This window comes from Coregonus clupeaformis, chromosome 15, assembly GCF_020615455.1.
Source record: "Coregonus clupeaformis isolate EN_2021a chromosome 15, ASM2061545v1, whole genome shotgun sequence".
Taxonomy (NCBI): domain Eukaryota; kingdom Metazoa; phylum Chordata; class Actinopteri; order Salmoniformes; family Salmonidae; genus Coregonus; species Coregonus clupeaformis.
In genome coordinates, this window is record NC_059206.1 from 3,148,093 (window position 1) to 3,163,482 (window position 15,390).

General features: G+C 45.5%; 1 protein-coding gene across 1 annotated transcript; it reads right to left on the minus strand.

The window, feature by feature from the left end:
* Nucleotides 1-9,220: 9,220 nt before the first annotated feature.
* On the minus strand, nucleotides 9,221-15,094 carry polm (polymerase (DNA directed), mu). Its single transcript, XM_041897725.2, has 11 exons — nucleotides 14,775-15,094; nucleotides 14,330-14,537; nucleotides 13,986-14,084; nucleotides 13,578-13,748; nucleotides 13,359-13,430; nucleotides 13,142-13,262; nucleotides 12,848-12,980; nucleotides 11,763-11,865; nucleotides 11,050-11,517; nucleotides 10,176-10,259; nucleotides 9,221-9,471 (listed from the first exon to the last, which is right to left on the minus strand). The coding sequence occupies exons 1-11, from the start codon at nucleotides 14,954-14,956 to the stop codon at nucleotides 9,385-9,387; spliced, it is 1,728 nt and encodes a 575-aa protein (XP_041753659.2). The 5' UTR covers nucleotides 14,957-15,094; the 3' UTR covers nucleotides 9,221-9,384.
* Between the last annotated feature and the right edge of the window lie 296 nt (nucleotides 15,095-15,390).

Genomic DNA, 15,390 nt, shown 5'->3' on the forward strand with positions numbered 1-15,390 from the left:
TATTCACTAATGTAAGTCGCTCTGGATAAGAGCGTTTGCTAAATGACGTAGATGTTGATGATATTCATAAATATAGTGAAACATTATATTTTTATTCCATGGGTAGAGCTGAGGAGCAGGAGGAAATGCTTCAGTGTTAAAGGGATAGTTCACCCAAATTACAAAATGACATTTTTTTCTTACTCTGCTTAATGGAGAGGTATAACAGCATTCCATGCTTTGGTTTAGTTTCCCTGCTTACAGGGTAAGGAAACCAATGTGTAATTTTGTTATTTGGGTGAGCTATCCCTGATAAGAACACAATATGTTATTTGAGAATACATGTACAGGATGAAATAATGAGCTCTCTCTCACACACACACACTCATACACACAGATAGGGCTGTATTGAGAGGGGAAGTGAGGACAGTACGGATGGGATGGTGTGTGTGTCAGTGTGTGTGTGTGAGGAGGGGGGTAACCTTTCTAAAACTGTGTATGCACTATAAACTATGTATGCACTCACTAACTGTAAGAGCGTCTGGTAAATGTCATTGTTTTACATTTATGGAAACTATTTCCTATTTAATAGTATCCCATTGGAGTTCTGAGAAGCTACATTCGGGTTTTTGAGTATCAAAGATCCACGTTCCTCTGAAGGGACCGGTCTCCGTTAATGACCGATTAGCACGACTACACGGCGCGCTATCGCGTGGAGACAGCCGTCTGGAGGCGGAGAAGTGGAGAGATAGTGCACGCAGCAGCTAGCCCACCCGTCCGAATAACAGCCCTTCATTAGTTTATCAATGGGTCGGTTTGTGATTAAACCGATTTTGGATTATTATGTGTGTATTGTTATTTTATTGCTAGATATTGTTGGAGCAAGAAACATAAGCATTTCGCTGCACCTGCAATAACATCTGCAAAACTGTCTATGCGACCAATAAACTTTGATTAGAGTGTGCGTGAGTGGCGCAGCTGTCTAAGGCACTGCATTTCAGTGCTTGAGGCGTCACTACAGACCCCCTGGTTCATTCCAGGCTGTATCACAACCGGCGTGATAGGGAGTGCCATAGGGCGGCGCACAATGGACCCGGCGTCGTTCTGGTTTGGCTGGTGTAGGCCGTCATTGTAAATAAGAACGTGTTCTTAACTGACTTGCCTAGTTAAATAAAGAAAAAAATTGATTTAATCCCTAACACAATATATCACTTACTCTGCATAATACCTCTCCCTCCCCGCCCCTGTCTACCCGAGACGCAGTGGAGGAGATAGCCTACTTTGGTCTTTTAGAAAAGACAGGACTGTTTAGTTTGTTATCGGCTGTAAAGACGACCGATTGACTTGATCCCCTGATCCTTATTGTAACATTGAATGGGAGGGAGACAATGGGCTGAATGAGGCTGGCAGAAACCCACTGGGACGAGAGGCGCCAGTTGAACCACGAATCCACAGCAGCGCGTCACCGCTCCTGTCTCCAAACCCATCTGCATCTACACTGTGCAGCGCGCATTTGGCCAAAGTCTCCAAACCCATCTGTATCTACACTGTACAGCGCGCATTTGGCCAAAGTCGCTCCATGCCTTTATTTTTTTAAATTAAATGGCATCAGATATTTGACTGATTTAAGTGGATAGATGGCCAGTTGGCCAATCAATAGGCAGGCATGGCCACTATAGGCTACAGCACCACAGGAGCTGCATTGCTGTACAAAAAGGCTCTTATTAATGCAAGTAATAACTGCCTATAGTCACTCTGTGGTAAATAATCATTCAAAAATAAAATAAAATAAAATAAATAAATGTGGGGTTCCTGGGAAGGAGGACTATTATATTATATAGAGAGTCACACACAGACACACGCAATCAGGGTCTTTGATGGCATCTGTTTGGCAGTGGTATGGGAGAGATGGCTGTGCTGTCTCCTGCAGTACCTCTCCGTCTGAGACTCCTGTCTCCTGTCTCTCTCTTTTCTCTCTCTTTCTTGCTCAACAGGCCCCAAATCAAAGCACAGCACCCAGCTCACTATCACTGATCAGGATGACAGAGGGGAGACAGACAGGCGGGCTAGGCTGACACCCATCCCACTCTACAGTATGAAGAGACTGAGGGCCTAGCAGTGAAAGAGAAAGAGAGACAGAGAGGGAGAGAGATAGAGATAGAGAGATAGAGAGATAGGGGTGGAGATATGGAAGGAGAGAGTAAAGAAAAATATCAGGATCTTTTGAAGTCTTAACTGTAATCAATAGGCCTGTATGCAAATTCCTCAGTGTGTGTGTGTGTGTGTGTGTGTGTGTGGACGGCAGATCACTTGAGGAAATGAATCCTAGGAATCTCTGCACTACTACTTCTAATCTTAATGTACTTTATTTCATTTACTTCATTTATTTCCTTACTAATTTATACATACAGTCCTTGCAGAGTGTGGAGTGAGGGTTCTATTGGGAACCATTGCTGTCTGTGTAAGATGGAACTTTAGAATGAGTTCTTATTTTATTGATGGAAGCTCCCGGAACATTCTAATCTACAGTTACCAAACAGGTTATGACATTTTATTCATGACTATGCCCTACTTCCAGAATATTAAAGCCTGGTATGTGAGTGACACATTGCATTGAGTTAGTCAACCCAACACACACTCATAAATACATTGCTAAGGCATATTCCTGGTTCTGTGATTGCCTTGTTTAAAGGCCCATTCCATTTGGACTCTGTTAGTGTAGTCACTGAAAGGCCCATTCTATTTGGACGCTGTTAATGTAGTCACCATTTCATTTGGACTCTGTTAGTGTAGTCACTGAAAGGCCCAATCCATTTGGACTCTATTAGTGTAGTCACTTTTTATTTTATTTTTTATTTCAACTTTATTTAACCAGGTAAGCCAGTTGAGAACAAGTTCTCATTTACAACTGCGACCTGGCCAAGATAAAGCAAAGCAGTGCGATAAAAACAACAACAACACTGAAAGGCCCATTCCATTTGGACTGTTAGTGTAGTCACTGAAAGGCCCATTCCATTTATGGACTGTTAGTGTAGTCACTGAAAGGCCCATTCCATTTGGACTGTTAGTGTAGTCACTGAAAGGCCCATTCCATTTGGACTGTTAGTGTAGTCACTGAAAGGCCCATTCCATTTGGACTGTTAGTGTAGTCACTGAAAGGCCCATTCCATTTGGACTGTTAGTGTAGTCACTGAAAGGCCCATTCCATTTGGACTCTGTTAGTGTAGTCACTGATTGGTCTTTCGTGGTGTGTGTGTGTCTTCAACTGTATTAGCTATAGCTCAGGTAGTTTGTTTGCTCTGCCATTACCCTTATTTATGGACCACACTGTTTCCAACTAGGTCAAGCCCTACTACAATGTGTGTTAGTTTGTGCATATGTGTGTTGGGCACATAACTGGGCCCTACTCCTGAGTGGCGCAGTGGTCTAAGGCACTGCATAGCAGTGCTAACTGTGTCACTAGAGATCCTGGTTCGAATCCAGGCTCTGTCGCAGCCGGCCGCGACCGGGAGACTCATGGGCGGCGCACAATTGGCCCAGCGTCGTCCAGGGTAGGGGAGGGAATGGCCGGCAGGGATGTAGCTCAGTTGATAGAGCATGGTGTTTGCAACGCCAGGGTTGTGGGTTCGATTCCCACGGGGGGCCAGTATAAAAAAAAAAATATATATGTATTCACTAACTGTAAGTCGCTCTGGATAAGAGCGTCTGCTAAATGACTAAAATGTAATGTAAATGTATTTGACCTTTATGTCAAATTCCACTCCCGATTTGAGCTAGACCCCTTTGTCTTTTCTCAAATTCAACTCTTGACAAAACGAAATGGACCAACACTCTGCTGTGTGTGTGTTCAACTGTATTAACTCACATGGTTACATTTTTAGCTCACCATTATTAGTTGGTTTGTGTGTGTGTGTGTGTGTGTGATCCAAGGAGAGGCCATTCTGTCTGTGGGCTGACGGTCTCCAGCTGTGCTTCTCTTTGATTGGCTCCATTCACAGCCTTTCATCTCTAATGGCCCTGTTTGCTGCTCTGTTATGGACACAAACACTCCCCCTGCCCCCTCAGGACACACACACAAGCATGCAGGGGTGCACGCACACACACAGGCACGCACACACACACACACACAGGCACACACACACATGCACACATGCACACACGCAGACACACAAACACAAACAGAAGTTGCCCCTACTAGACACTGATCTAAGACCAGTTTAGCACTTTCACCCACAAATGGTTATGGTTAGGATTTGGGGTGGTTAAGCTGATCCAAGATCTGTGCCCAGTGGGGGATTAGGAGAGACAGAGGACAGGAAGCAGTCCAACTGGCAGCATTGATACATCAGCCCAGCATGGAAAGGGGGACTGGTAAAATACTGTAACACATGTCCAAATACCACACACACAGTGGTGCCTTTTAATTGATTTCAATACATGCACAGTATCATCAGACCAATCCGTTGAAGGACACCTAAACACTGCTGATATAAACCCTCTGATTGAAGTTTTATATCAGTAAATCTGCCAGTCATGCCCTGTTTGTTCATGTTAGTTAGTCTGTGATGTAATGATTATTAACCTGTTTGGCTCCTGTTGTCCTCTAGTGTCCCGCCCTGTGTGGTGTATAACAGTCAGCTAGTCAGTCAAAACTCTTCTCCTTGTCTTATAGAACCCCATCAGCTCCTTCAAAGGCTCCTGGGGCCTCCTGATAAACTGGTCTTGGAGGAAAAGCAGGCACTGCGACCCCTATGATCAAAAGGAGGATGAGCCTTTAGTCACGACCCCCCCAACAAAACTATTATTACCTACAGTAGGCCGGCCTGCAGTCTGGCCCCACAGACAGGCGGTCTCCTTTTCAGTCTCTATAGAGGTGAGGCATGGGAGACACACACACCCTCTTACATACACACACATACACAAGTGCATGAACACACACACCAGTAGTGATGTGTTCAGTATGCCCTGATGAACACAAAGGTGTTGTTGCTGTGTGTCCCTCCCTCCCTTCCAGTCAGTCAGTGAGTAACTTTTGTTTCACACGTGTGGTGTCACTGGCGTGGGAACAGGTGACGTGCCAACGAGGAGCAGGCGTCGTGGAGGAAAACTGCTGCTCCGCCTCTCTCTCACACACACACACACGCACGCACACACATTCTGAGATTGACAAGCCCCTTTACATGCTTATCTGTTTAAATAAATGTTTTATTTGAACTCATGATAACTAGTTTGACTGTCAGAAATGCCTTTAGGAGAACGCTATCCTAGGGGTCTTTCACTAAGCTCATCCTGTCCCGTTGAGTTTGGTGTGACAGAGCGGTCTGAGGTGTGTGTGTGTGAGGGGTGTAACTGAGAAATTGTGAGAATACCTTTTGAAGTTGAACGGCATTTAGAGGTTATTGAGACTGTTAGGAAGAGGTGCTGGAAACGCCTGCGGAGGCACACACACAATATGAGAAATGACCCTGTTTGTTTCCAATAAACCTTTAAAACCCTGTAGGAAGAGGTGGGGATTGTGTGAACGTGAGATATAAGGCAGGGTTGCAGAGTGAGGAGCTTTTAGTTATGACACCCCTGTGTTTAAATGTTGAGCAAAATAACTGAAAGTTCACTTGTATATCATTTTCTACAGCAAGTTTGAACCTTGGGTGCATTTGTGTCATATTTATTTTTGGTAGTTCAGCAGTCTGAGAAAGCAGACATTTAATGAAAAAATATATATATTCTCAAGACTGAAGAGTGTAATTGTATCTAATGCTGATTTAAATCAAATCAAACTCAAAATTCAAAATGTTAGGCAATTCTTGATTGTTGGTTGGTTGGTTGGCTGACTGTCTGGGGTAAAAACAGGAGTGTTATTATAGCCCTGTGTAGCTCAGTTGGTAGAGCATGGCGCTTGCAATGCCAGGGTTGTGGGTTCGATTCCCACGGGGAGCCAGTATGAAAAAAGTATGAAAATGTATGCACTCACTAACTGTAAGTTGCTCTGGATAAGAGCGTCTGCTAAATAAATGTAAAAATGAGTGGCTTTCATTTCATACCATGAGTATATTAGTCATGGTACATCACTGGGGCTGAGCTCCCTGCCATCCAGGACCTCTATACCAGGCGTTGTCAGAGGAAGGCCCTAAAACTGGTCAAAGACTCCAGCCACCCAAGTCATAGACTGTTCACTCTGCTACCGCACGGCCAGCGGTATCTATGCACCAAGCCTGGAACCAACAGGACCTTGAACAGCTTCTACCGCCAAGCCATAGGACTGCTAAATAGCTACCCAGACTGTCTGCTTTAAAGCCATTATTTTACTCATCACATACGCTGCTACTACTGTTTACTGTCACTTTATACCTAGTTATATAGTTACACAAATATGAATGCAACATGTAAAGTGTTGGTCCCATGTTTCATGAGCTGAAATAAAAGATCTCTGAAATTTTCCATACGCAAATTTTGTGCACAAATTTGTTTGCATCCGTTAGTGAGCAATTCTTCTTTGCCAAGATAATCCATCCACCTGACAGGTGTGGCATATCAAGAAGCTGATTAAACAGCATGATCATTACGCAGGTGCACCTTTTGCTGGGGACAATGAAAGGCCACTCTAAAATGTGCCGTTTTGTCACACAACACAATGCCACAAGTTTTGAGGGGTCATGCAATTGGAATGCTGACTGCATGAATGTACACCAGAGCTGTTGCCAGATAATTGAATGATTATTTCTCTACCATAAGCTGCCTCCAATGTCATTTTAGAGAATTTGTCAATACATCCAACCAGCCTGACAACCACACGTAACGCAGCCCTTCACATCCAGCTTCTTCACCTGCGGGATTGTCGGGGGGGGGGGGAGTATTTCTGTCTGTAATAAAGCCCTTTTGTGTGGAAAAACTCAGTATCCCCCCATTTATTAAGTCAAATGACACCGCTGGTCCTGCCCTACCCTATGCTTTGACTTCTTTCTCCCCTCTCTCTCCAGATGAAATCTTGCGACTTGTGACGGCCGGCCGCCCAACAACCTGCCCGCTTGACCCTATCCCCTCCTCTCTTCTCCAGACCATTTCCGGAGACCTTACCTCACCTCGCTCATCAACTCATCCTTGACCGCTGGCCATATCCCTTCCGTCTTAAAGAGAGCGAGAGTTGCACCCCTCCTCAAAAAAACAGATGTCAACAACTACAGACCAGTATCCCTTCTTTCTTTTCTCTCCAAAACTCTTGAGCGTGCCGTCTCTAGCCAACTCTCCTGCTATCTCTCTCAGAATGACCTTCTTGATCCAAACCAGTCAGGTTTCAAGACTGGTCATTCAACTGAGACTGCTCTTCTCTGTGTCACGGAGGCTCTCCGCACTGCTAAAGCTAACTCTCGCTCCTCTACTCTTATCCTTCTAGACCTATCTGCTGCCTTTGATACTGTGAACCATCAGATCCTCCTCTCCACCCTCTCCGAGTTGGGCATCTCCGGCGCTGCTCACTCTTGGATTGCGTCCTACCTGACAGGTCGCTCCTACCAGGTGGCGTGGCGAGAATCTGTCTCTGCACCACGGGCTCTCACCACTGGTGTCCCCCAGGGCTCAGTTCTAGGCCCTCTCCTATTCTCTCTATACACCAAGTAACTTGGCTCTGTCATATCCTCTCTCCTATCATTGCTACGCAGACAACACACAATTAATTTTCTCCTTTTCCCCTTCTGATAACCAGGTGGCGAATCGCATCTCTGCATGTCTGGCAGACATATCAGTGTGGATGTCGGATCACCACCTCAAGCTGAACCTTGGCTGACAACTCCATTGTGTCCTCCTCCCAGAGTGCAAAGAACCTTGGCGTGACCCTGGACAACACCCTGTCGTTCTCCGCTAACATCAAAGCGGTGACCCGATCCTGCAGGTTCATGCTCTACAACATTCGCAGAGTACGACCCTACCTTACACAGAAAGCGGCACAGGTCCTAATCCAGGCACTTGTCATCTCCCGTCTGGATTACTGCAACTCGCTGCTGGCTGGGCTCCCTGCCTGTGCCATTAAACCCCTACAACTTATCCAGAACGCTGCAGCCCGTCTGGTGTTCAACCTACCCAAGTTCTCTCATGTCACCCCACTCCTCCGCACACTCCACTGGCTTCCAGTTGAGTCTCGCATCTACTACAAGACCATGGTGCTTGCCTACGGAGCTGTGAGGGGAACGGCACCTCCTTACCTTCAGGATCAGACCCTACACCCAAACGAGGGCACTACGTTCATCCACCTCTGGCCTACTAGCCCCCCTACCTCTACGGAAGCACAGTTCCCGCTCAGCCCAGTCAAAGCTATTCGCTGCTCTGGCACCCCAATGGTGGAACAAGCTCCCCCACGACAGCGGAGTCACTGACCACCTTCCGGAGACGCTTGAATCCCTACCTCTTTAAGGAATACCTGGAATAGTATAAAAGTAATCCTTCTACCCCCCCCCACCCCCCCATAAAAAATTAAAGTGGTTGTCCCACTGGCTATCATAAGTTGAATGCACCAATTTGTAAGTAGCTCTGGATAAGAGCGTCTGCTAAATGACATAAATGTAAATATTACTGGTCCCTAATCAACTTTTACGCCCCCCTCTGGTCGTATATAAAGATTTATAAAAAAAAGAGTGCACAAAAACAACACAATGCATAAATTGATTATATATAAAATGGTACACTAAATATACATATATCAATGTAAAAACTATATGCTCAGACATGTCATGAGCGGTAATAGGGAGAGAGCGTGAGTTGGATGGTGGTGTGTGTAGTGTACACCTGCTGTGTAAGTAGGCCACTGCTGTCATCATGCAAAATGGAACGGAACCACACACACACTGCATGAGGGTATGCATATAGAAAGCACTTTCCCTCAGAATGCACACACTTACAGTTTTAGGCCTACATCATATCTAAAATCTAAAATTGATATAATTTTTATTCACATAGTTTAACTGCTTTCTCAATTGTGCAAACAAGCTGATATATTGCAGTAAATATTAAAAAATGATTAAATAACAAGGCACCAATGAAGGAAAATGATTTAATATGTCAGATATGAAAAAAAGCACATACTGTACAATTAATAAGAGTTAACTAAATAAAAATGATTTAAGTTAACTAAATAAAACACATCTATAGATTTGGTACTTTACAACATCCTGGGTCCGGATGTTCTCTATGATTTTCAATTTAATAAAATACAGCAATGTAACGATCTATCCACCGCTCTCTCACACCCCCCTTCTAGTCTACCCTGGGCTGTATCTGGCCTGTGTGTTGTGCTCAGGATTAGGCCTAGTTTGATTTGGCTTATGTTTAGGTATAAGTTAAGTCAGGTTAGCTTGGGTTTGCTTAGCTTAGCTCTTAGACTGTATCTGTATGCTTTATCAGTCCAGTATGTTGTCATCAGGCGTTCCGGTCACAGGGAGGGATGTATTCCAGACCCAGATGAGTAAAGATCTCCTCCTCTGAACTAGCCCTTAGATACTGCGTCTGATCAGACAGAAAGAGAGAGAGACAGAGAGAGATAACACAAACAGAGAGAGAAATAACACAGAGAGAGCGAGACAGAGAACACAAACAGAGAGAGAGAGAGACAGAGAGAGAGAGATATAACAAACAGAGAGAGAGAGACATAACACACACAGAGAGAGAGAGAGAGAGAGAGAGAGAGAGAGATAACAGAGAGAAAGAGAGAGACAAAAAGAGGGAGAGAATAAGAGAGAGATAGAGGTAGGAAACAGATAAGACCACAGTTTAACCCTCAGATCGGTCCTCTGTAGCTCAGCTGGTAGAGCACGGCGCTTGTAACGCCAAGGTAGTGGGTTCGATCCCCGGGACCACCCATACACAAAAAATGTATGCACGCATGACTGTAAGTCGCTTTGGATAAAAGCGTCTGCTAAATGGCATATTATTATTATTATTATTATAGATCACTGTAGCTGATCGTCAGCATCATGTCTTTGTGCAGGTGCCAGCCCTTCGGAGTACCGCATGCTTACCTGCTAAGTGAGCAGTGTGTGCATGTGTATGACTTTTGAGAGTGTGTGTGTGTGTCTGTGTGTATCTATTAGTGTCCAAGTATCTGTGACCTTTGAAATGTTTGAATCCTTCTTGACTGTGATGTGATTTGTGGATTCTAATAAAGTATTTAAAATGTGTGTGTGTGTGTGTGTATGAGAGGGTGTGTGTACCCGTTTTCTGTCGTACAGAGCATGGCTGCTCAGAGTCATGGCCTTCTCATGTACTGCCCAGCGACGCAGTTCTCTCTCAAACAACTGCGCAGAGAGAGAGAGAGAGAGAGAGCGAAAGAGAGAGAGTGAATAAAGGAGGGAGAAACAGAAGGTAGGGTAAAGGTACTGGGACAAAGCAAAACCAAAATCACCCTATAGACCCCCTCCCCCCACACAGTCACTCATTTCATTTCATTAGGTCAGTACAGACAGATGATTGGTGAAGGCCATGTTAGACTCTTTTAGACTAAGGCTTTTTCTCAATTGGATATGCTCAACTCCTGTGTCCTCTCTCGCCTCCCTTTTAAACAGGTCAAAAAATTAATCGAGGAGAGGCGGCGAGAAGGAACATGGTTGAAAATGTGCTCCGCTCGCACGTCATCAGGCAAATTACATTTACAGGGGTTGAATCCCAAAATAAATGTGTAAAGTGATCAAACAAATGTAGCTAGTTGTGCAACACATTTCATAGATAAGTAGCATATCGTTATTAAATGTTTGCGCGCTTTTCTCCTTTGAGAAAACAACTACTTCAAAGGGGGTGTGAAAGATATCAAAACTCTTCTGCGAAGGACTAAGGTAGGATACACATGACTATCCTCGATGAAAGGTGGCTATCAAGGAGGGGAGGACACTCTTCCGTGTGCCTACTAAAAAAATGTATACTCTCCTTGACCACTTATCGGTTTCCGGAGGAGAGAAGACGGAGGACGGACTTTTTTCCAAATGAGAAAAGGCCGAAGATTCACATGGAAGGCTGGTGGGTGGTGAGGTGCATCTGGAAGCCTTATATCAGGATCAGAAGTTAGAGGTCGGGGTTAGGTTTAGGCCGTACCTTCGATCCAGTCCAGCCCAGCAATGCGAAGGCAAACTGGCTGTATGGAGAGACCACCAGGTCTACTCTCACTGCCCTCCAGGATCGGGGACCTGAGCACTGAGAATGACCCAGCACCCAGCTCACCTTCTGGGCATGGTCACCCACCACCACAAGGGTCTGGGGAGGTGGGTGAGAGTCTGTATGTGTGTGTGGGTGAGTCTCTGAGTGGGTGTGTGGATCTGTATTGGTCAGTGTCGGTGAGTATGTCTGTGGACCATTCCCCGTCTGGATCTCAGTCCCCGTCTGGATCTCAGTCCCCGTCTGGATCTCAGTCCCCGTCTGGATCTCAGTCCCTTCGTTGTCTGTGCTCAGTCTAAAGATGGAGAAGCATCTTTCAAAGCGATCCATGTTAGAGGCCGGCCGCGCAGGACCCTCTTTGCTCTCCAGATAAGAGTTCCCAGTGGTCTTCTGGTACAACAGGAAGCCCTGGGGACAGAATAGAGTGTTACACCCCTGGGGGTACAGAAATATCCTTACTCAGGATGGCTTGCTGAACTGACCAGGCCTGATGGTGTTTTGTACAGTAAACAGCTGAGCATACATTCCATATTTAGTTGATAGAAGGAAATGGGGAAAGGCTTTCTGGGAATTGTAATAGATAGTGTAAAGTTGTTCGTTGACGAACAATCACTACTGAAGGATAGAAAACAGAAAAAAATGCTGTGTGTCACCTGTGCTTCCAGCCAGGACACCACCTTAGGCATGAGCCCCTCCTCTCTGCCCTCATCTGGGTGGGTTATCAGGAAGTCCACATCATGACCCGTCTGCTTACCTCTACAGTAGGGATGTGACAAATTAACAATTTTGCTTTACGTTTAAAAACAGCAAGAAAAAAAAAATCGTACAATTACACGTCAATTCACAATGCAGAATAATGTATGACCGTTAGGGCCAGTTATATCTACCAGAGTCATATAGCCTACCCTTTAATAGCGCCTCGGCTACAGCATGTTTGTTTGTCTGTAAGGGTACACTACGGCTTTTTAAATGATGAAACAAAACCTTCTCTGGGGATCATTTCGAAGCACCATTGAACGGGCATTTTACTTGTCTGTAAAGAAATGCCACTTATGAAGTAGGACTAACGTCCATCCCTATACGACCATAACTGTCAATAAAATTATCTTGAGTGGCCTGCGCACAGACCTCTCTCTCCTAAAAAAAGGGCATACATTTGTTTTAAATACTGTGACTTACCAAGACATTTAGCAGAAAGAAAACATATTCCCCTAGGTATCGACTCCTAAGATTCAGTATTTAATGGAAACGGAGGAGACTGATAAGTTGCCGTACTTCTGAGAACACAAACACTTGCATCTTTCATAGTGAGCTAGCGAGGGACGGAGAGAGAGGGGAGGGGCTCAGTATAGGCAGGTCGGCCACCAGGCAGATGGAGTCAGAACCGTGCAGTAGGCCTATCTATCCGCAATAAAAAGCTGAATCTCGCAATTTCTTAGCTTGCAATGTCTCGCAACATCAGTAAAGCAGGGCCTATCATCAATGAATATGCTAGGATATTCTCCTAGCAACAGATTGAAGACAGAATACACTGGCATCATTAGTGAAGAGAAAGAACAGGAGAGCCAGCTGCAATGTGATTTTAATTTTGTGGGGGGAAAGGATCCGAATTTCATTTAAACGTTCACATCCCTACTCTAGAGAAAGAGAGAGAAAGAGGAAAGAGATCAACGGAGGAGAGAAATAGAGGGGAAGGAAGAGCAAGAGAAAAGGAGACAGTGAAAACTGCTCAGCGTACCTCCTGAATCCTCCAATCAGAGTGATCTCTGCCCCTGGGAGCACAGCATGGACCGCCCTCTCCACAATCTGACCAATGGCAACAGCCTCTGCTTTCGTGACAGGTAGGTTCAGTTCATCATAATACTGCAGACCTGAGAAGGAGAGAGAAAGATGAAGAGAAAAGAGGATTGAGTGACCTTTGTACTGACTGTAGAAAACTATTGTGCAGAGGGCACTTTGGGCTTACTACCAATGCTCTGAGAGGCACTTGACATGTGCACACACACACACCTGCTTGTGCACACACACACACCTGCTTGTTGCGCTCTGTTGAGTGTGTGTCCTGATCTTTGCAGGTCGGAGGGGGTGTGTATTCCCTCCCTGAACCAACGGTCCGCTGTCTTCGCCCCCACCCCGAAAATACCTGTTAAGGCCTGAAAAACACACACGTCTCTCCAATAAGTGGAAACAAAGGACAGAGATTCAGGGACCATAACCAGAGATGGAGGTCTCAGCGCGCCCTAACTCACCTTCATGGCCTTAAACTGTTCTGAATGCGTGGTGGTCTCCACTTCATGAGATACACCATCCTCCAGAACCTCCTAAAGATAAACAGAGGGAGGAGGAGGTATTGAGAGGTTCTGATATGAGACCAGAGAGAGAGAGAGAAATACACACAGACAGACAGAAAGAGCGAGTGGTGAGAAACATAGAGAAGTGAAAATAGAGAGATATGTCTGTATCCAGACCTTGATGACTCTGAGTGAGTGCTCCCCCAGACAGGGCAGTCCTCGTAGTTGCTCCGCCCCTCTGACCTCCTGGGGGAGGGACTTCAACAAGGCTGCCGCCCTACGGAACGCCACTCCCCGTCCCTCGTTTTCACTGAGCTCTGCATTCTCAGCCAGTATGGACAACGCATCCTACAGGGGGAGGGAAAAAGAGAGAGACAGAAAATGAGAGAGACACAGACAGAAAATGACAGCGAGAGAGAAGGGAGGGTAGGAGGGGAGAGGGGTATATAGACAGCTCGTTCACTAAAGACAATATGCTTTTGACAACAAGTTAGTGTTTGGGATGGAACAAAGTTGCCATAGACGTCATTCAGAACATCAACACCTCGTAAGTAAAGAGTGGATTGTGGGAAGGAGGGGACTCACGGTCAGTGTTGTGTTGTGGTGCAGTAGAGGGGTGTGTCTCTGACAGGCGTAGCTGGGTACTGAGACCACTGCCAGCTCCAAACCGGGCTTCTCTCTCTCCTGTGGAACAAGGTTAGGCACCCCCCCAATTATTTTATTTTTTTAATTGTCACAGACTGGACTGGTGCAGTGAAATGCGTTGTTTTACAGGGCGGAAGAAAACTGGACTTGCCAAACACAAAAATGCTAATTTTCGCTTTTTGTTGCAATGAACACAACCCATTTCATTCTCCACTATGCGAGGAAGATGACATCAGTCAAAGTGCGGGCACTGGTAGTATGTAGGTGGCCTGGCTATATCGCACCTGTAGTCGGTGTCTGTCCAGTATAATCACGGGGCTGCCAGCCTGCATGCTCGCTGTGTACCACACCATGTCCAGGAGATGGACAGAACCAGGTCGGGCTGTCCTACATTCTCCTCCTTCTCTCCACTGTCCTCCAGTGTGGGAGTCCAGCCATGTCCGGACCTCCTCCCCAGAATTATTCTCGGACACTATATGAGTGATGGAACAACTAGGGAAAAAGAGGTTACCAAGAATTGATTTACATTGGCAAACATCCCTAAAGTGTCCCTAAGCACCCTTGTTCCCTTTCATTCAAGACCACTGATTTATAGGAACTTAAGTCTCAATTGAGACCTACTCAATCTTTCTAGTCTAGCTATCTTAGATCAGCAGGGACAGTACTGGAGACAAGGTGAAGTTATTAGCCTACATTATTTTCACCCCAGAAGATTGTTGTTCACACTACCTGAAGGAGTCTTCTATGTTGAAACCTTTCCCCCGGCCGAGCCGAGTGAGGAAGGCTCTCCGACTGGCTCCCATCTTTCTCTCCAGGAGGAAGATGACAACCCCGGGAAACTTGCTGGTCCTGTCACCGCTGCTGTCGCTTGTAACAAAGCAGTTCACTTTCCTGCGCTTTATAGGAACCATATTTGTCGGCAGGCTCGCTCATCTGTCTATAAAACGATAATAGATACACGAACAAACATTCATAATTATCACGAGTGTGCCTCTGCTTCTTCTTTAAGGTGTAATGGCAGACTACGGCCTATTGGTGTATTGCCGCCACCTACTGAACGGATAGTGACTAGTGAGCTGCTGTCTTGCTACCACGATGACGTACATGTCTTCTCATCAATTCAAGTTTGGAGAACCGCCTTCTGCAGCCGTGCAACACTAAAAATAGTTCCGACGGGGAAACAGGAAGTGCCCTTCCTACCACGCGCCCATGTGGCTAACATATGAGTGCTCGTGGTTTTATCTTTGTACTTTCAATTAATCCGTTCTCTATTAGGATAAACACATTTAATGACCAGCATGGCAAATGTCTAGCTAGAAACCAATACACTTTTATTTTTATTTGA

Coding starts and splice junctions, on each gene's coding strand:
- polm (XM_041897725.2), bottom strand. CDS start 14,956: ATGGTTCCTATAAAGCGCAGGAAAGTGAACTGCTTTGTTACAAGCGAC. Junction 14,538..14,774: donor AACATAGAAGACTCCTTCAG/GTAGTGTGAACA, acceptor CTTTTTCCCTAG/TTGTTCCATCACTCATATAG. Junction 11,866..12,847: donor CTGATTGGAGGATTCAGGAG/GTACGCTGAGCA, acceptor TCCCTACTGTAG/AGGTAAGCAGACGGGTCATG.